At 41.2% G+C, this 21,135-nt stretch overlaps 1 protein-coding gene and 2 non-coding genes across 3 annotated transcripts; 1 reads left to right on the forward strand and 2 right to left on the reverse strand.

Moving 5' to 3' along the window:
- Positions 1-861: 861 nt before the first annotated feature.
- On the reverse strand, positions 862-11,888 carry SNRPC (small nuclear ribonucleoprotein polypeptide C). The gene is made up of 6 exons (XM_052649029.1): positions 11,812-11,888; positions 11,420-11,462; positions 7,614-7,722; positions 5,383-5,472; positions 3,942-4,046; positions 862-1,395 (listed from the first exon to the last, which is right to left on the reverse strand). Exons 1-6 carry the CDS (start codon positions 11,817-11,819, stop codon positions 1,271-1,273), a joined length of 480 nt encoding a protein of 159 aa, XP_052504989.1. The 5' UTR covers positions 11,820-11,888; the 3' UTR covers positions 862-1,270.
- A 764-nt stretch (positions 11,889-12,652) lies between these two features.
- Positions 12,653-12,715, forward strand: LOC128057069 (U7 small nuclear RNA). The gene has a single exon (XR_008200254.1). It is a non-coding gene; the product is annotated as a U7 small nuclear RNA (small nuclear RNA).
- Positions 12,716-19,107: 6,392 nt separating this feature from the next.
- Positions 19,108-19,240, reverse strand: LOC128057082 (small nucleolar RNA SNORA70). Its single transcript, XR_008200266.1, has one exon. It is a non-coding gene; the product is annotated as a small nucleolar RNA SNORA70 (small nucleolar RNA).
- Positions 19,241-21,135: the final 1,895 nt, after the last annotated feature.

Below are 21,135 nucleotides of genomic sequence, written 5' to 3' on the forward strand. Positions count from 1 at the left end.
CTGCCCCCTAGCCATTCTTTTACTTTTTACAGTCAACCAGTATTTCCAGTCGCTGAACTGTCCTTTCAGGGATCCTTTAAGCGCACACAGGCACATACAGGTATTTCCTTCACAAAAGGACAGCAGCAAACAAGACATTGTTATGTGAACAAACCAAGATTCGGGACAACGTGTATCTTGGAAATCTTTCCCCGTCAGTTCAGAACTTCCTTATGCTGTTTCAACACGCATGGTATGTGCCACGATGTGGATGTAATGTCATTGATCAGTCCCCTCTCATCAGACACCTATGTGATTTCCAGTTTTTTGCTATAATCTTGTACTCATGTCATTTCATACACATCTATCTATAGGCTAAATCTGCTCCCTGGACTTGTAAATGCTAAGTCAAAGGACATAAGCACTGTAATTCTGAGTGATACTGCCAAACTGCCCTCCCCAGAGGTTATAACAATGTTTACTCCCACCTGTAATATGAAACAGGAGTTTAGATTTTACACTAAGCTGAACAGTGGCAATGGCTTACTTTCTAGATGGCTCCCTGAAAATATCCTCCTTTTATAGCCTGGTGACATAACAAATGACGTTCTCAAGATACCTTTCTTCACCATGAAAATCTGCCTAATTTTTCTATGACTAATAGAGAATTTTCTATATGAAGCCCAAGAAAAAGAGGAGCTGAGTGAAAGGAGAAGCTGAGGTTAAGGCAATTCTTGCCAAGCTGACATGCACTCTCTGTGAAACCTTTTTCCCTACTTTAGCATAAAAGAAGTTTATGCTTCTTTTAAATTAAAATTGTCCACTTACTACACAAAGTATTATTAATGTGAAAAATTAACCAGGTGCTCTTTATTATTTTAATCGACAAAAGCTCCACAAGTGTTGGATTTACCAGTGTTTGCACAAGCAAACTTTACCCCCTCTACAACTAAGGGAAAACAACGTCAGGCAGAGGGTATCCTGAAGGGAGAATGAGCTAGAGAAAGACAACAGGAATCTCTGTTATAATACAAAAAGAATACAGAAGGGAGGAAAAAAGGGAACACATTTTTAACTAAAAGAGTTGACAATTTTATTTTCACATTTCACAATACAAATGAAAATTGTTTTTTCTGTTCCACTACTTCCCTCCAAAACTCCTCTCTCTGATAGGAAGGGGGAACAAGTTTTCCTTGTCATGCTGTTAGAAAACACCCCAAGTCACAGCACCATGATCTCCTGGTGAAGTACAAGTAATACAAAACTGATATAAAGAGGCTCCCCCATCTCCTTATCTGTCTGGTCGGGTCATTCCTGGCCGGGTGGGGACCATCATGGGACGGGCAGGAGGTCTCATCATTGGGGGCCCAGGCATCATTGGCATGTGGCCTCCCATAGGCGGCCTCATTCCAGGAGCTGCAGGCAAAACAAAAAAGAAAAAAAGAGAGTCAAAAATACTACTTAGGAGAGCTTGATGGGACTTCATTTAAAGACAAAAAAGTAGCCCCCCCTGCAAAATGCTGGAAAAAAGACATACTTGACAGAAGAAATGCAACAAATCCATCACATCTGTAAATTACTTAGACATTCTCAAACAAAAAACAAAAAGGTCAACACAAGAACCATATGGGAATCATGATCTAATGATAGTAAGGGGGAAACTATTAATAGGTTGTTTTCCAGAAATCACCAGGGACCAGTTCCCTAAATTGACCTTTTTTCTCACTCAGGGAAATTCACAGCTAAGTCACATGTTACTCAGTCAGCTCTTTTAATCACTTCTATGCACCATATAACCAGGAGCTAGTTCATGAATGTACACAGGCACAGAGGACAATCTTACCACTAAGCGTTTGTTCGGAGTTGTAGGAAAGGTGAGCAGGAGGCCCATGCTGAGAACCTGTTAGTAACCATACTTAGCTCAAGTCAAGAAAAATAATAGGCAATAACGTGATTTATAACAATTAGCACACACACACAATCTGATTTTTCTAATGCATTTCAAAAACTACAAATGAATTTTTTTTTAAGTGTCCCATCAATATAATACCAGCCAAATAAATGAGCCAGGGAAGGGAGGGCAAGCAGACAGGTGAGGGTTGGGGAGGAATACAGGCAGCTTCATGGGACTGGTAATGTTCCACTTTCTCAGCTGGGTGTTGGGTTCACGATATTAATTATATTATTATGCCTCATAATTTTCATCTTATGTAGCTTCTTTTTAAATATCAGATTTTACCTAATTATTTAATTTCAACTAAATCATTTTGATTATAATGGTTCAAGAGAAAACTATATTTAAAGTTGAATATAGCCTTATCACAAAAAGCAAAACACAAATATATGCAAAAACACAAAATCCAACAGGTACAAAATTTAAGATAAATTTCAGCAGAAACAGAAAATATTAAAATTCTAAATATCTTATTAAAACTCCCTCCATAACATAACCTGTATTCAGCGTTTTCTTACAGGAAACTGATCCACAAAGACTAAAAATGAGGCCCCTGAAAACTTGTTTTCTTCGGTCTCCACAGTGCATTAACCCTTAATCAGTTGTCAGCACTGGCAACTAGTATGTCTCGTAACTAACAAGTATTCCTTTTATTATGGAAATGTTCAAGCATACACAAGCAGAGTAAAAAGAATATAATGAACATCCATGTACCCATCAACCAGCTTCAACAATTATCCACCCGTGGTGAACTTTGTTTTATCTTATCCCCATCCATTCTTACCCCTGCCAACTCCCCAACTACTCAATTATTTTAAATGAAATCCCATAACTTTATTATTTTATCCTGGCTAAAAATAACAACAAAATACTCAGGCAAACTGGCAACACCAAGCCTGTACTCTCAAATGTCAAGCACACACTGACACAGTTCTAGAAGCTTTCTTTATGTGAGTCAAAGCACTTCCCAATTCACATCCCTAACCCTTCTAGGAATCTGAATTTGTGACCCCAATTAAAGAATGTAAAAGACATGTGAATCACCTAGACTGTGTTCTGGATTTACAAGCCAGTAGGGCAGGAATTTTATCTAAACTCTCCCCCTCTAAATGACACCCACATCAAGCATACTGATCGCTTCTGACCAGGAAGCTACTATATTGTCTTATCAGTTGGAGTGTAGACTTCTTATGTCAGTTGTATGTACTCTAAATATTTATTCTACAAACCAATGAAATATGAATTCAAAAAAAGAACTGTTTCTGTAAAAACTATGCTGATTACTAAGAAAGACTCAGGCAAATCATCCCCCCAATGTACTCACAAATTTGGTAGGCGAGAAGATCATAAAAAATAGGAACTAATCTGCCTCACAAGGTCTCTAACCACTTCAAAGAAAAAGGAAACTGAAGCTGGTAAAGGATGCATTATGAGTGTGGCTTACTGGTTATGCAAGAAACATATGGTGTTCCAGTCAGTAGATTCATTCTCAAAGCAAAGGCCCTGACTGCGTAGCAGAAAACTACAAACCAATGCACATTTATGTTTATGTTAAAATCAAATGTTTGAGGTACAAGGTTTTTTTTTCCCTTCTGAATAAAAAACTACCAGGCCTAAGACCTTTTTCATAAATACTAATTAACCCAGTTAACCTGAAAGATTAAATTAGCAATAGGGGGGTAGTTCTGCTCCAAACCAAAACTGAGGAAAGCAGCAGCCTCAGTATGCATCCACCCTTCTCCTCATCATAAACAGCCAAAAGCCAGGAAGGGCAAGGGAACAGGAGGTCAGAGAAGAAAAACAGAGGTAGGCTTATCTTCCTTTCAGTTGCACAAGGTCTTTGGATACCATCCAATTACACTGATAAACCAAGTACTTTTTTTTTACTATTATAGATTCACCAAATGTAACTTGTTGCAGTACATTTAGACAGCTAATTAAGAATTCTATTTAAATCGAAAGCTAGAACACAATGGAGCATCCAAGAAGGAAAGAGACCCAAACTTACCAGGTCCCACTGGCATCATCCCAGGAGGAGGGGGACCCATCATCGGCATCATGGGAGGGCCCCCCATGTGAGGTGCAGGCATCATCCCAGGACGAGGAGGACCCGCTGAAATAAAAAATGGGCCTCAGATTGAGATATTCTTGTATATTAACAATTTCTTTTTAATGAAACAGGGCTTCATGACCTGGCCCAAATTCTGCAATAATTCTGTAACTTTTTATGGTTTTATAATAGTAGATCAACAAAAATCAGCTGGCTACAAAACTTTAATTACTTTATGACTAAACACAAGCCTGCCCAGACAGAAGTGTACAGTGAAGATAAGTTCCCCAAGTTAAATTCCAAGTTTTAAATTTTAAACTCTACCCTCTGTTAAAAAAAAAACAAACGGATGATCTTAAGCTACAGTATCTAATATCAATTTCAGGTCAAAACCTAGGTTTAAGAGAGTCTTTGGAAATATGATAATGTATATACAGAGATATTCCTGACAGAATCTTTTACAACAGCAACAATCTGAAACAACTTACATATCCAACAATAAGAAAACGGTGAGGTTAATTATGTACATTCATACCACTGCCTATTCTACTATTAAAAATAATGGAGTTGCGTGCCAGCCAGTCGGGACAGACTAGGGAAGAGAGATGACCTTAAGCTGCTATGAGCCTGATGAGATCCCAGGATGGCAAGATTCCAAGAAGGGACTGGTGGGTCACTAGTGGTCTAGCCTACTTCTCTCTGTTTATATCCATGATTACTTACAGGACTGATTTTCGGTCTCTGAGTTCAATTTCAATCTGAACCCTTACAGGAAGGACAAAGAACTTAGGCCTAGTTATTCTATCTCCACCTGTCTGTTCTGCAGAAACAATAAATCTTCCCAAACAGAAGAGTCCTTTGACCCACTCCTAACTATGCAATTTTTGTCTTTCTCAAGGTATATATATCGGTGTTAGATGGGTTACAAATTTGGGAGAGAGACTGAGGAGTTTATCAGCTGTTTCAGCCCTCCAGTGTTGCATTCATAGCAGTAAACAATTTAATACCTTAGCAATACCTCTTTATACATCAGCTCATTATCACAGGTACATTCGGAGCTATCCATTGTATCTGTCTCAGACCCACTTGAGACATAGTGCAATAAGAATGTAACTCTAAAGATATTTCACAAATTATACCACTGAAGCTGTCATCTATTACTGTCTATATATTCACCGATGCAACGGACATGAACTTGGGCAAACTCCGGGAGATGGTGAGGGACAGGGAAGCCTGGCTTGCTGCAGTCCACGGGGTCACAAAGGATCGGACATGACTGGGTGACTGAACAACAACATTCATCTAATGAGCATTTGAAAGACTACTGTGAGATAATCTAACAAAATCAAGGATAATCCTCCCAGTTACACCTATTAAGGTAAAACCTTTATAAACTTACGGAGACTGGGGGGAGGTGGGATCATTGCCCCTGCAGGAGGAGGAGCAGAGAATGGAGTAGGAGGTATCTTTCCTTGTTGAAATGCAGCAGCTTTGGAGAGAGTAAGCAAAAACAACAGTGAATAATTCAACAACCCATTTAATTACTAAAATAACCACTTTCTTTTCAATCTTTAATGGTCTCATTATTTCACTCTAAAAATCTTTCATCTAATATTACAACACCATGGTCAAAATCAACTTTAAGTACTCACCAGCTAAAACTGCAATTAACTGGTTTACTGATCTGGGTTTTTTAACCAAGTTTTATTTCACAGCATTCCTATGGCTAAATAACTATGAGAGACTAGTTAACTATGAGTGACCTCCCACCTATAAATGTTTTACCGAAGAGCAGCAGTCATCTTTAATCTGCAGATGTAGTTTATACTCAATTTAAGCTGCTCAGTTTTATTTGAAAAATGTGTGACAAGTGCCCAGAGGCCAGGCTTTGTAAAATTTCAGTCCCCCCTATATATACTTTCCTGCATCAAAACAATACACCATTTTGGTTCACCAGTTTTGAAATTAATGCACTGAGCTAAGAGATGTTAAAGAAACAAAGATTTCAAATTCAAAGCCAAGAGCCTGCTCTGAAGGAGATTATGATTTTTAAAAAATGTTGAATACAATTACAGTTTAATAACACGTGCAAATGAAAACAAAAGAAACTGAAGACTGTTTATATTTGTCTTGGGAAAAGAGTCATAAATAAACACTAAAATACACATGCATAAAGTCAATTCCTGAATATGCCTTTCTCAAGTCAGTGCAGTCTGCAGCCCAGACACTCCTCCATTCCACTCTACCCTCACTAGTGCAAAGCAGGTCAAATCACTCAAGATCACTGATAATTCATGAACATCAGATGCAAAAAATGACCCAGAGTAGAGATTTATGAATAGCTATTCACAAGCCCCCTAAGAGCCTGTTCTCCCTAAGGGTTCATATCCCCCAGTAAATGCTTTTCCAATCAGGACACCTCCCACATCCTGCACAGGGCAGCTTGCGAAGACTCAAGAGGGAGTGGCAATGCCACTGGCTCAGTAGCAGACTCAACACAACCGTGAACATCATCAGGTCCATCCCAAGGGCTCACTTCTTCTCCTCTAAGTTTTTCATCAAAAACATTTACTCATCCTTACATTTTTTTCCCAGATGAGATAATTTCTGAGATTTGCCCCTTAACAATCTAGGAGGGGAAAGGAAGTAGATGAAGGTATCTGGTGGCTCTCAACAAGAGGCAATTTCGTCCCTGTATGGACACCAGGCAGTGCATGGAGATATTAGGAGCTACAGGCACCTAGTGGGTATAGGTCAGAGTTGCTGCTCAACAGCCTATAGCACATGAACAGCCCCCGACAAAGAATTATCAGGCCCCAAATATCAACAGTGCTAAGTTAGAGAACTTTGGTATAAACAAGACAATGCTGCAGCTGAAAGATACATGCGTGGCAGTCACAGGAGGTTCTTTCTTTAAAGTTCTCCTCCTTCTCAGCTTAAAATTTTTCATGACAGTCTTACTTGAAAAAAAAAAACCATGATCAAAGTCCACATTTGCCTGCCAGCAGTGGGTACAATGAACAATTAGAAAAGGCCATGTTTCAGATACATTAGGATGATCAAACATAAAAATACAGTATCTCTGTCTGCCAGTGCTTTGTACCTTACCACCCCAAACAACAAAAATGTTCCTAATTAAACGAGAATAGCATGTACCGCCAGAGTCCAAAACATATCCAGACTATTCTGTCATATCAGTTACTTCCTTTGTGACCAGTTATCTTTGTCAGGACAGGAAGAATAAGTCTCTCAAACTCTTCAAAGAGATCTACAAACTCACCTCTACCTTTTCCTACTGTAACAGGAAAACCAATCTAAAAATTACGAATCACAATAAAGGAGGTTATAAATTTCCTACAAAATCTGATGCACATCAACAGAAACATTAGACAACTCATTCTTCTCTACCCAACTTCCTAGTCTAACCAATGTCTGATTGCTCTAACCTCAAAAATTAATGTTTTCCTATGTCCCCAAGAAACCAATGACTTTCCACTTCTTTCATTCAGCACATCAGAATGATCCTATTTATCATTCAGAATGAGCTGCTTCTCTGAAAAACAACAGAGACAGAGGGGCGAGGAAGAATGGGACCATTCTACCCCACCAGAACAGGAGACTGCAGCGTACTTGTTTTGTCAATCAGGCTCTGAGCCTGCTCTTCCATCCATTTCTGATAGTAGTCTTTCACGTTCTCTTTGTGCTTCCTACCACTGCAGTGTGTCTTTCTCACAGACGGCTGTAAAACAAAAAGGTAGTTATCAGTTAACGAAACAAATCATCCAAACCCAGAAATCTTCTGAAGTGTTACCTTTTTGTAGGTAGCCTCACTACCTTTAGCAGCTTTAGCTGGGTGTCAAAGCATCACTAAAAACATTTTCCAGCGATGTACTGTGGTAATTTACCTACTGTATTTATTATCTAAACCAGGGGTCAGAAAACTATGGCCCATGGGCCAGCCACCTGATTTTGTGGAAAAGAAGTACTGAAACACAGCGGTGCTCGTTTGTTCATGGATAGTCTACGTCTTCTCTCTGTAACAGCAGAGTTGAGTAACTGCAGCAAAGACTGTTTGGCCCACAAACCTAAAATAATTACAATCTGGCATGTGAAGAAAGTCTGCAATCCACTGATCTAAAACACAGTATCATGTTAGTGTCCTTTCTTAGGTTATTCTATGGAAAAACAATATAGCTTACATACACTTAAATAACAGTTTACGGAAATACGGTCTTTTAAAAGACCATAGGTCTAGAATACAGACTCTATGTGAATCCCTCGCAGACCTTTAGCTCATGTAACAGTTTTATTGAGATAAAACTGACATAAACTTCACACACTTAACCTTTTGTCTTAAGTTAACATTTATTTAACTTTTACTGCGTGCCCGACACCATGCTACGTACTTCACAAGTAGTGCCTCAGTCTCCATAAGACCGCATGTGCTCAATACAGCGAAATACTAATCAGAAAGAATGAACTGCTGACATATGCAACACAGACAAATCTCAAAACCATGCTGGGCAAAAGAAATCAAACATACAGAGTATATAAGCCTCCATTCATATAAAGTGTAAAATCAGTAATAATGATCTTTAGTTATAAAAGCCAGATCAGTCAGGGTCAGGGTGCACAGGGACTCACTACAAAAGAGCACAGGAGAACCTTCTGGAGTGACAGAAATGTTCTATGTCTTGATGCATAAAGGAAGCTGTAATCATCTGACAAATCAAACTGGACACTTAAAATATATGCATTTAACTGAATATATGTAATTCAATAAAATTGATCTTAAAAATCACAAGGTTATCATCTTCTATTTATGCCTAAAGATGTGTCTCAAAACACATGGTAAGTAGCAAACCAAGGCCTGGAATCCAGATCGCATTCACATGCACCTCATGACTGCCTTCCTCCCTCTTACCTCTCTTCACATGACTGCTTCAGCCGTAGCAGATATGACCACTGTCACGGGGGCAGAAGCTGTGTGTATCTCAGAAACTGGTGTACATCTCACAATATTAATACCATTCCCTGTCTCCCAGTCACTGCTTACACTAATACCACAATGATGCCTTAAGCCTAATAACAAAATCATGCCTAAGAACCAGCAAAAAGTTAGAGCACTGAATCTTCTATACGTTTCAAAGTCCACCACAGGGACTGCTCCAGTCACCGTGGAAACTTATTTTCACAAGGTATCTTGTTAGAAAAACAGTATTATAGGGATTCTTGATATGTCTTATGAAGAGATATTTATTATAAAGAGAGACTTTTCCAGTCTCTGAATTCTAGCATTAGCAACCAGAGTGAGTATATGACAAAATACCACTGGAAAAGGGTAGAAAGGCATAGCCTCCCACACAAACTTCAGAAAATTGTGACTAAGGGTTTGACTTAAGAGAGGGGGTTAGGGACACAAAGACAAAACAAAAAAGACAGAGCTCTGTAGGCAAGCTACTACTAATACCAAATGACTGAGAGGTCTCCTCCAATGTGTAATAATATAATATTTACAACTACTATTTCTTTAGGAGGAAGAAATACATATTCCATAAATCTACTAATGCTGAATTATAGCCGACCATATGTTAGAATTCCAAATGAAGTGACAACAGAGAAATCAGTTAACTTCTTGCAGCTACTATTCATGATGACATCATGACTGAATTCTGGTTTAATCAGGTCTCTGATTAAAAAAGTTGAGAGCTGGAATTCTCAAGGTGTGGCTCACAGACACCATTCAAAGTGCAAGACAGACAGTGAGTTTTAAGTTCAGACGAGTGAGTTTTAAGTTAAGACCACTTGACACGGTTTAGATTCCACACTGCAACTATGTGTTGAGTTTTGGTGCAGTAATACAATATTAAAGAATATCCACAAATGTCTCAAAACAATATTAAAGTACTTCTACATCCTACCTACATGAGAGGTTGGATTCTTCATATACTTCAACCAAAACAAGATGCGACAAATTTAGATTTAAAGTAGAAGACAATTAAGTCAGATGTTACAGAAGAGTCCAAAAAGTTCACGCCATTTTTCACACTAAATTTTTTGTTTTGGAAAATAGCTATCTTTCAAAGTGTTATTTCTGTTATCATTACCGTAAATGAATTAATATTTTTAAGTAACTTCAAATACAGAAAATTTTAATGGAGAAAAATCATTTAACCTACCATCCAGTAATTTCTAAGCATGTAAAGGGACTGTGAAACAAAAAAACTTGAGAGCTGCTGGCATAGAAGCTTTGGAGTTAGACTGCTCGGCTCATCTTCCACCTCTACACAACTTAATGGTTTTGTATGCTGGGAAGGATTGGGGGCAGGAGGAGAAGGGGACGACAGAGGATGAGATGGATGGATGGCATCACTGACTCGATGGACGTGAATTTGAGTGAACTCCGGGAGTTGGTAATGGACAGGGAGGCCTGGCGTGCTATGATTCATGGGGTTGAAAAGAGTGGGACACGACTGAGCTGAACTGAACATCCAGTTATTTATCCACGCTACCTCAGTTTCCCTCTCTGTAAAATGGGAGATAATACTAACTTCATAGGATTATCATGAGCATTAAACAAAATGATACTGTAAAGCATCTGGAACACTGACACAATAGTCAATCTAGTTGTTGTTGTTGTTATCTGTTAATTATTTTTTAATCAAAATACTCTCCTCAAAATGTACGAATTTCTTCCCAATTTAGTCAGTCAAACACTTGAGAGTCTTGACACAAACAAATATTAGAACCTCAGGACATTTTCCTAGTTTTCACTTGTCACAGACTTTTTTCTTCATCTTTAAAATTGCTAAAGCTTTTATTATTTGGGGTCTCCACTGAAAACACTGACTGATGGAAGATTAACTTTGAATTATAAATATAGTTACAGGAAGGGTGGAAAAACAAACACCCCAAGTAGTTCTTCAAGTAGTAGCCTTCAAACCTTAGCAAGATTAAAAGCAGAAATTACAAAATTTTTTAAAAATCTTATTTATTACATACAAGGCTTAGTTTAGGTTTCCTTTTATTAAAAAAAAGAAAAGTAACAGTTTTATTGAGCTATAATTCACAGGCCATACAATTTACAAATAAATTTAAAGTTACAAAATAATGGCTTTGATATTTCCCTTGAGTTGTACAATTATCTATTTTATACATAGTAGTTTAAAACTCTTAATCTCTTATCCTTATCTTGCCTCTCCCCACTTCTCTCTCCTTACTGGTAACCACTAGCTTTTCTCTATATCAGTGAGTCTGTTTGTTTTGTTATATACATCCGTTTTGCTTTATTTTTTTGGTTCCACGTATAAGTGATAACAGAGAGTATGTTTCTTTGACAACATTATTTCACTAAGAATAATACTCTCTAAGCCCATCCACGTTGTTGCAAATGGCAGGCATACGGTTTTTTGAAAACGAAAAGAACCACTACTTACAGAATCATGGGTGAGGTATGTGTCGCAGTAATCACAATAAAATCTGGAAAGAGGAGGGGGGTAGAGAAAAAACGAGAAGATGACAACCAGTTAATAGATGCCCATCCGAGGTGCTAGTCACTGAAGCTGAAATATAAAATAAAGTAAAAGACGTATTCACGATATGAAGATATCAAACAAAACGTCCTGACACAAGTCAAGCTTTTTGGCTACCTCTGCGGATTCCACCTCCGCCCTCGAAAAGGAGTAACGAGAAATCCGGGTCGTCCTTCCTTCCCCTGACCCGCTCGCTCCCCCAAAGTCTACCGGAGCCAGAACCCGCTCTGCGTTCTCTCGCAGGGAGACAATTAGTAACCGTGGCCGCGAACACCCAAGTACAGGCCCCCACTCACTTAGGCATGTTGCTCCACAGGCCGTTGGCAACTCCGTTCCGCGCCGCCTGGAAGTGACGCGCTCAGTCAGCGCCGACGCAGCGGAAGTGACGAGTCAAACGCAACTTCAGAAAGCCAATCCCAGTCATCCAATCCTCCAGCTGCGTTGCTCAGGCGGTAACCGCGTCGTGGGCGGGGCGAGGGGCGGGGCTGGTCCTGCTCGTCTCCTCACCTAGATGAGGGCGGGAAGGGGGAGTACCGAGAGTCGCGGCGAGGGTCTGTAGTCGGTCTCGGAGCCGACATTCTCTATCTTCCCGGAAGTATGTTCACCCTGGTATAAATGCTGAGAAGACAGCCGTGAACAAAACAGGCAAAGATCCTTGCCCTCGTGGAGTTGATATTCGAGTTGGGGAAGACCATAAAATTAGTAGGTGGTGGGTTAGATGGGGCCAAGTTGCAATACAATAAGGGAGGGAGGGAATGAAGCATGAAAGAGCCCAATTTGGAATAAGACAGAGAAAACTTCCTGACAAAATGACAATTGAGAAATGATAAGTTTCTTAAAACAAGAAACCCAGGGGGAAGCCGGTTTACATACCGTCTCTTTGTGAGCTCATTAACCCCAGTTTCAAATCCGGTCGCTGCTTCTTAGCTATGCTGCATATGCATATAAGTATACTTATTATACTTTCTGAACCTCAATTTCCTCATCTGCAAAATATGGATAATAGTTCTTACTTGTAGAGTCAGGATGAATCAGATGTGGAAATGTTTGTACAGAATTCACTACAATATGCATACTAAGCCCTCCACTAATTAAAATTATCTTTACACAGGAGGAAACTATTAGAAGTCACTTATCCAGTGTTGCAACTCTTTTAGAAATTGTCTAGCAGGTTTTTCTGGTATGCACTGGAAAACCAAAAAAAAAAAAGTCCCTTGTCCAGGGAATTCCCTGGTGGCCTAGTGGTTAGGATTCTGGGCTTTCATTACCATGGCCCAGGTTCAATTCCTGGTAGGAGAACTAAGCCAAGTATCTGGCAAGGAAAAAAAAAAAAAGCTTGTCTATAGGTATAACCTGTTATAATAACAAGGCAAAACTTTCTGCCTGGTGTATCAGACTCCAAAATGACCTGACCCTTCTTTCAGAAAAGGGAAATAGTGTTAGGAACTGGAAGGAGCTGTTGCGTCTTTTGCTCCATATTCATCAATGGTGCAGTTGCAACCAAAATAATAATAATTGGTGCTTTATTTGAAAGTTGACTATGTCCTAGGTGCTTTTGTTGACTGAAAAAAAAAAAAGGCACAGCCTTAAAGTTGAGAGTTATGTTTAATTTATTGGACAAAACTGAGAGCTTAAACCCAGAAGACAGCCTCTGAGGGACTGCTTGGAACATATAAGAGAGGAGCCAGAATATATAGGAGTTTTGCAAAGAAAAAAAATAAAAAGTAATTAAAGAAAACCAGACATCTCAAGTTAATGAATTCATCACTTTTGTATGTATGGGAAGAGGCAAGAGTCTGGACATATTGAAATTATTCCTCTGATATGCATCTTAACTCTCTAGGGCCAGTAGCCTGCCTTTCTCCACCCTGAATCCACTCAGTGTGCACAATGAGAGTGCCTGCAGTGGCTGCTGGCTTGATGGCACAACATCTTTTGTTTATTGATATGGCAAGCAACATTTTTCATTCACAGTTTAAATGCACTACTTATTTAATCTATTCAACAACACTGTTATTCATATTTCAGGCAAGGAAACTGAGCTTTAACAAGGTTAAATATACCACAGAATTTATTTTCTGGTCTTAGAAGTTAACTGCTCAATGAAGTTGTTAGGCTTTCACTGCCCCTAATACAGTGCTTCATTTTACCGTCATTAGTGTGGAAAAATCAACTATTATGTGTTTCCTGATCAGAGGCTAACATTAATAGACGCCATCAATTATGATATATTTTTATCAAAAAAACTTAACCTGGATCTAATAAAGTATGTAGTAGGATAAGCAAGAGGATCTAAAGGAATGCAAAAGGCAGTGAACAGATTCAGAAGGTAGTACATTCTATAAAACAACTGGCCTTTTTAAGTTTAAAAAAAAAATGTGTCTTTCTACATTAAAATATTTTTGAGAGACATAGCAACCAGATGTAGTGTGCGGTCCAGGGTTAGATCTTAGTTTGGACAAACCAGCTATAAAGAACATTTTGGGGAGACTGTCTGGGCTTTAATGTTACAATACTACTAACCCACCTTCATCCAGACGGCCTGAGTTGATTATTCTTAACAGGAAAGGTTTGTGAGTTATATTTTGATTTTTTTTCTCCTTCCTCTCTGTCCTGATCGTGGGCCAGTTTTACCCTCAAATCCATTCCTCATCTTCCTCAGCTCTTTTCAGTATGGCAGCAGGGGGCCAACCACATAAGGAAAGGCTACATGTCCTGGACTCCTGGGCTAACTGGGCACCACACTGAATTGCTGGGCCCCATTAATGGTAGACACTTTTGGAGATTGGACGGATCAAGGAAGAAGCCAGAGTATCCCCACCCTCATCCTGTCCCCAAACAAAGGATCCATCCCCACCCCCAAACCTCAAGCTGTCTCCTCCTATCTCTCTGGCTCCAACTTTTAGCAGATGATCCCAGCCCCATGGTGACACCATGACCTTCTTCTGCCTCTCAGTTTAAGGGAGGCAGTAACTGCTTGCTATTTCTCATCTTTGAGTTACTTCACTGTTCTCTGTTTCACTTTTTATCCCTGCCAACATCTACATAAACTAATTCTCAGTTTTAAATACGTAGAGTTGGGACTTCCCTGGTGTTCCAGTGGTTAATAATCCACCTTCCAATGCAGAAGGCATGGGTTCGATCCCTGGTTGGGGAACTAAGATTCCACGTGCAGTGAAGCCTGTATGCCACAACTAGAGAGCTCGGGTGCCACAGCTACTGAGCCCCTGTGCTCTAGAACTCACATACCACAACTAAGACCCGACACAGCAAACAAGTCAGTATCCAAAAGATAAATACTTGGCGTGATCTCTTTCAGAACTCAGAGGATGACCTTACTGTGGAGTCCTATCCCAAGATCACAGGTTCAAGGCCTTGTACCAAGGCCACAGATCTGGACCCCATCGCCAAGGTCATTTACGGAACTGACTGAACCCCACTGTAACCATTGCCAAAAGCACCCCTGATCTTTAATAGCCAGCTCCTTGACCCCATATTAGGCAGAAATGCCTATCCCAGTACTCACCCTATGGCACCCTAACCTAATGCCACCCTTCCAGTCAGAATTTTCTGTCTTGAGACTATAGAAGTGGGCTACCAACCCAAGAAAAGTGTCGACTCTCCCTTGAGCCAGCCCACTGTTCCAACAGTGTCCCTTCGACTCTCCCTGGTCTGTCAGAAGGTCAGCCCGCTGTGCTCAAAGTATCCACGTTATCACCACTCTTTGCTCTCAATAAGCTCACTCCTTGCTGAAATACTCTGTGTCTGGAAATTCTTTTCCAACTATCGACTCTTAGTTCCAAGGGGTTATCTCCCTCACAGCTTGCCTATGGCCCTGCTGCTGCTGCTGCTAAGTCACTTCAGTCGTGTCTGACTCTGTGCAGCCCCATAGACAGCAGCCCACCAGGCTCCCCCGTCCCTGGGATTCTCCAGGCAAGAACACTGGAGTGGGCTGCCATCTCCTTCTCCAATGCATGAAAGTGAAAAGTGAAAGTGAAGTCGCTCAGTCGTATCCGACTCTTAGCGACCCCATGGACTGCAGCCTACCAGGCTCCCCCATCCATGGGATTTTCCAGGCAAGAGTACTGGAGTGGGGTGCCATTGCCCTACCATCTTGTAAAGGATTGCTTTTCACACTTTTCCTTTGTATGTCACAGGCAACTAAGAGAGCTTATTTGTTATCCTCATTCCCCTAGATCTTTGGTGAAAATCCCAAGTGAGCTTGAAATGCCTTAGAACACTTTGTGGGATATTCTAAAAACTCACAATGTTTGCAATCTACTTTATAATGCATCCATGTTTTTCAATTTTTCTTAAAGTTATTTCACACTTAAAATGAATTTTACTTATTTAATTTTGAATAGGTAATAATATGAAAGTTAAAGTTAGTTACTCAGTTGTGTTTGACTCTTTGCAATTCCATGGACTGTAGCCTGCCACGCTCCTCTGTCCATGGAATTCTCTAAGCAAGAGTCCTGGAGTGGGTTCCCATTTCCTTCTCCAAGAGATCTTCCCGACCTAGGGATTGAACCTGGGTCTCCTGCATTGCAAGCAAATTCTTTACCGTTTGAGCCACCATGTGGTGCAAAATTAGAAAACCACAGAAGAATATACTCCCCAGGCACACCCCTCTTACCAGTTTCTTGCATGTCCTTCCAGAGATAGACTAGGCATGTGCAAACATAAAGTATGTTTCCTGTTTCTATTTTTTAAACGCACAATATTTCATTGTGAAGAGGACATGGCATGCACTCTGGTATTCTTACCTGGAGAATCACATGGACAGAGGAGCCTAGAGGGCTCTACAGCCCATGGGTTGCAAAGAGTTGACCACTAATGAACTGACTGAGCACAGACGTAGTATTTCATTGCATAAATGTACCTCAATGTATTAAATCCTCTATTGATAAACATTTTATTTTCTTGGGCTCCAAAATCAGTGTGGACAGTGACTGCAGCCATGAAATTAAAAGATGCTTCCTCCTTGGAAGGAAAGGTGTGACAAACCTAGACAGCATATTAAAAAGCAGACATCACTTTGCCAACAAAAGTCCATATAGTCAAAGCCATGGTTTCTCCAGTGGTTATGTACGGATGTGAGAGCTGGACCATAAAGAAGGCTGAGCGCCGAAGAATGGATGCTTTCTAATTGCAGTGCAGGCGAAGACTCTTGAGTGTCCTTTGGACTGCAGGGAGATCAAACCAGTCAATCCTAAAGGAAATCAACACTGAATATGCATTGGAAAGACTAATGCTGAAGCTGAAGCTCCAATACTTTGGCCACCTGATGCGAAGAGCTGTCTCACTGGAAACGACCCTGTAGGCAATAGGTGAAGGGGGGCGGCAGAGGATGAGATGGTTAAATACCATCACCAACTCAATGGACATGAATTTGAGCAAACTCCAGGAGACAGTGAAGGACAGAGGAACCTGGCATACTGCAGTCCATGAGGTCACAAAGAGCCAGATATAACTTCGTGACTGAACAACAACAACAAATTGATGACCATAAATTGTTTCCTGTCTGGCTGTACAGGATGCTGACATGGTTAAATGCCACATATCCAAATATATTTGTAGGATAAATTTCTCGAACTGGAATTACTGAGTTAAGGAGCTTTGCTTTTATAAGTTTGAACTACTAAAGCCCACATGCTCTAGAGCCTTTGCTCTACAACAAGAGTAGCCACCATGATGAGAAGCCTACAGACCATAATGAAGGGTAGCCCCCACTCGCCACAACTAGAGAAAGCCCTTATGCAGCATCCAAGACCCAGCATAGCCATGAATAAATGAATAACAGTGCCACTCAAACTTCAGGGAGTGAGGGAGAAAGATTCAACAGTTGGGGAAATACTGTTTCCAAAGAAGTGCGAGGAAGCATTCTGAGCCAAGAATGGTATGTACATCTGCCACTGTTAGTCATATCTAGGCCAGTTTGCAAAGCCCACATCAAAGAATATGCCAGTTTAGGGTGATAATTTCCACTTTCACTACCAGAGGACTCGAGTCATGTGCCTTAGCAACCTATACCTCCCCTCCCCACTCCCCCACTCCCCATGCTAAGGCACAGAAGGTAATATTCAGGTATTCAGTATTTATTCAAGAAACATTTGGTGAGCACTCACTTGGTGTTCACGTCTGTATTGTCCACTGTCAATGAGAAAATAAATAACACACTGTGCCACCATCAAGTTTAAAGTAGGAGATGAGACTTCAACAGATAATGATAGCATTATATGGTATATGAATATTCATGAAGAAGTAATATGGTGTAGTGGTAATGAACACAGCTTCTAAATCCAAATTGCTTATTGCTTTGACTTTGGGGAAGTTGCTTGACCTTTCTTTGTCTCCACTTCCTCATCTGTAAAACGGGGACAGTAATAGTACCTACTTCCTAGGGTTGTGGCTGTGAGGAGTGAATGAGATAATTTTCGTAAAGCGCTGAGTACATGGTAAGCCTACAGCAATTGATGGATAGTGTTGGCGCTGTCAGTAATAAGAAAGGGTACTAAAACTCCAGAGCTCATGAATTCCACATCCAGAAATCCTTCCAGGCCACTTCTGAGCCACATAAGAGATGACCTGTGGAACTCAGAGGCCTTTTCCCTCTCCCTCCAGTAAGACCTCGACCTTACCTTGCAACCCTCACTGGCTGCTGAGTCTGCTACTAGGCACTCTTTACAACCTGCAATTCTTTGTTTCACTGCCAGACCTCAGGGCCCCAAAGTGCAGGGGAAAGACTGAGCCCGGGAGGTGGACTTGCCTGTGCACTTTGCGCTGTGCATTCATAGATGCCTCGCTGGGGAAGCTCTACCCTTGTGGCCTTGCCCCTTAACTTCTCTTTGAACTGAGACCTCATTATAGTTAAGTGGACTCAGAAAGCTACAACTTGATTTCTTTTTTTGGACAGGAAAGTAGGATTTATTGGTGGGCATGAGTAAGGAGGGGACAGCACCAAGGTTATCAGGAGTGCAGGGCCCCCATCCTTGCAGGGGGCCATGACTGGGGGTGTATTTGACCCCACAGCCTCTGGGATGAGCCACTTTTCTGCCATGTCTTCAGATTCATCCCACTTAAATTGACTAAGTCCCCACTTAGAGATTCGGGTCTTCTAGCAGTCAAGGAATTTGAACATGGCCTGTGGAGATCAAACCAGTCAATCCTAAAGGAACTCAGTCCCGAATATTCATTGGAAGGACTGATGCTGAAGCTGAAACTCCAATACCTGATGCAAAGAACTGACTCTTTGGAAAAGACCCTGATGTTGGGAAAGATTGAAGGCCGGAGAAGGGGACAACAGAGGATGAGATGGTTGGATGGCATCACTGACTCGATGGACATGAATCTGAGCAAGCTCTGGGAGTTGGTGATGATGGACAGGGAAGCCTGGCATGCTGCAGTCCATGGGGTGGCAAAGAGTCAGACATGACTGAGCAACTGAACTGACTGTGGAGGGCGTCAGTCACCCGCTCCTTGTTCTGCAGCTTGGTGGGGATGGAGATTATGATTTGGCCAATGTGGACCCTGGCCACTGTGCCCTAAGCTTTCCAAAGGCACCACACTTACCTGCCTGGAGCCTGATTACAGACAGTAGCTAATCATGAATGGCAATCCATACAGGCAACAGCCTACATACACTACCAAAGAAGCTGCTGTTTGCAGCCCTTGCACACCAGGACCCCATGGAGAAAAGAGCACAATCAGCTTAATTGGCTCCAATAAAACTTGATCTTTTATTTGGAAACAACAGCAGAACATAGTTCCCCAGTTACGGAAGTTCACAGCAGGCTCCCTAGACAGGTGTAAATACAACTGTTGGGAGGGGCAATTTCTGAGGATCTCACCCTATCTTTAGCCCACTCTACTCTGAAAATGAAATTGTTGCAGGAAGGGAGACCCTTTCCAAGGCCCCAAAGGGAGCTCTTGTCTAACACTCAGAAATGAATTGTCCAAGGGGACATACATGCTGACAAAGCAAGAGACATTATTGGAAAGGGGCGCCCGAGCGGAGAGCAGGAGGGTATGGGAACCCAGAGGACTGCCCTGCCACGTGGCTCACAGTCTTGGGTTTTATGGTGATTGGATTAGTTTCCAGGTCTTCTCTGGCCAGTCACTCCGACTCAGGGTCCTTCCTGGTGGTGCACACATTGCTCAGCCAGGGTGGATGCCAACAAGAAGGATTCTGGGAGGTGGTAGGACACGTGGCATCTCCTTTTGACCTTTCCCAAATTATTCTGGTTGGTGGTGGCTTGTTAGTTCCATGATCCTTACCAGGACCTTCTATCATAAAATAATTAACACAAATGGTTACTATGGTACCTGGGCACGGTGGGCAGTTTTAGTCAGCGTGTTCCCCCTAACAAAATCAACTGGAGGTGAGCAAGGCCTTGGAAAGCAATCCTGCTTTCCAAGGCTGATTAGTGGAGACAAGGTTTTTGCCACCTATCCTGGGCAAGTGAGAACAACACTAGAACGACAGTGAGGGTGCCCACCTGCCAGCTACGGGATGGCAGCAGACCCCATCCACCCATTGTCATCTGGGGGAGTGAGGCAGAAATAATTACCTGCTAATTCTTCTGTGATTGTCTTGCTTCCCTCACGGTAAACAAAGTGGTCATTTCTGGGAGTAGAAAAGCCCAAGAGACATTATTTTTTTGAACCTCTTCATTAATTGAAGGCTGTCGGACAACAAGCCGTGGTGTCAGGAGGCAGCTGGGTCAGGCTCTAACCACAAAGGCAGAAGAACAGGTTTGGCTGGGTCGTTCTGAGTAGCTCCTCATTAAAATGGGGTTATTACTCACTCGTGGAATGTCCTCCCTCAGACAAACATAGTGTTTCCCCTGCGAGCCCATTTTATTAGCACAGGAGGCCTTCGCTCTGACTCTCGGGGTGCCAAACTGGAAAACTGGAAACAGAAGCATAAGTGGCCTCTTTGTGGCTTAATACCCCAGCAGAACCTAAGGTCATGCTTCAGTCTCACACATAGACACACTCACACTCCATTCTGCCACCCCTGGGCATGTTGTTTTTAGAGACTTGGCTTTTACTGGAGAAAGGGGAAGCCGATATTTACTCAGCACCTAGACTCTGTCATCACTAAACAGTGTGATGGGATTATATTATCTGATGGGATCTGATTTTGAAGATTTTGGGTATTAAGGAAACTGATACCCAAAGAGGTGATATTTTCCAAACAAAACACCTGCTTAATACATGGCAAAGACAGGGTTTGAATCCTGATGGTCAGAGTTCACTGCTTCCGCTCATTCCATTGAGCACACTGCTTGTGTGTGCTGATTTACTCAAATAAGTACTTCAAAGCACCAAGTATGTCAAACCCCCAGCTAGAAGGCCTTCCACATAAAAGGGACAGCTCCACTAAAAGGTGAACCTTATTGTGTGTAATTTATACTTCAGAAAACCTGATTTTTAAAAAGATGTTAGTATAATATATAAAAAGCTCCTATAGAACAATAATTAAATGACCATCAACTCCATAGAAAAGTACAAATAGAAACTAAATATAAACGTCCTCTAAACATAAGAAAAATACTCATCCTCATTCATAATGAAATTAATTCAGGGCTTCCGTGACGGCTCAGTGGTAAAGAATT

Source organism: Budorcas taxicolor, chromosome 11 (genome assembly GCF_023091745.1).
Source record: "Budorcas taxicolor isolate Tak-1 chromosome 11, Takin1.1, whole genome shotgun sequence".
In the NCBI taxonomy this organism is placed as follows: domain Eukaryota; kingdom Metazoa; phylum Chordata; class Mammalia; order Artiodactyla; family Bovidae; genus Budorcas; species Budorcas taxicolor.

Coding starts and splice junctions, on each gene's coding strand:
- SNRPC (XM_052649029.1), bottom strand. Junction 5,473..7,613: donor GAGCCTGATTGACAAAACAA/GTACGCTGCAGT, acceptor CTCTCTCCAAAG/CTGCTGCATTTCAACAAGGA. Junction 1,396..3,941: donor GATGATGCCAGTGGGACCTG/GTAAGTTTGGGT, acceptor TTTTGCCTGCAG/CTCCTGGAATGAGGCCGCCT.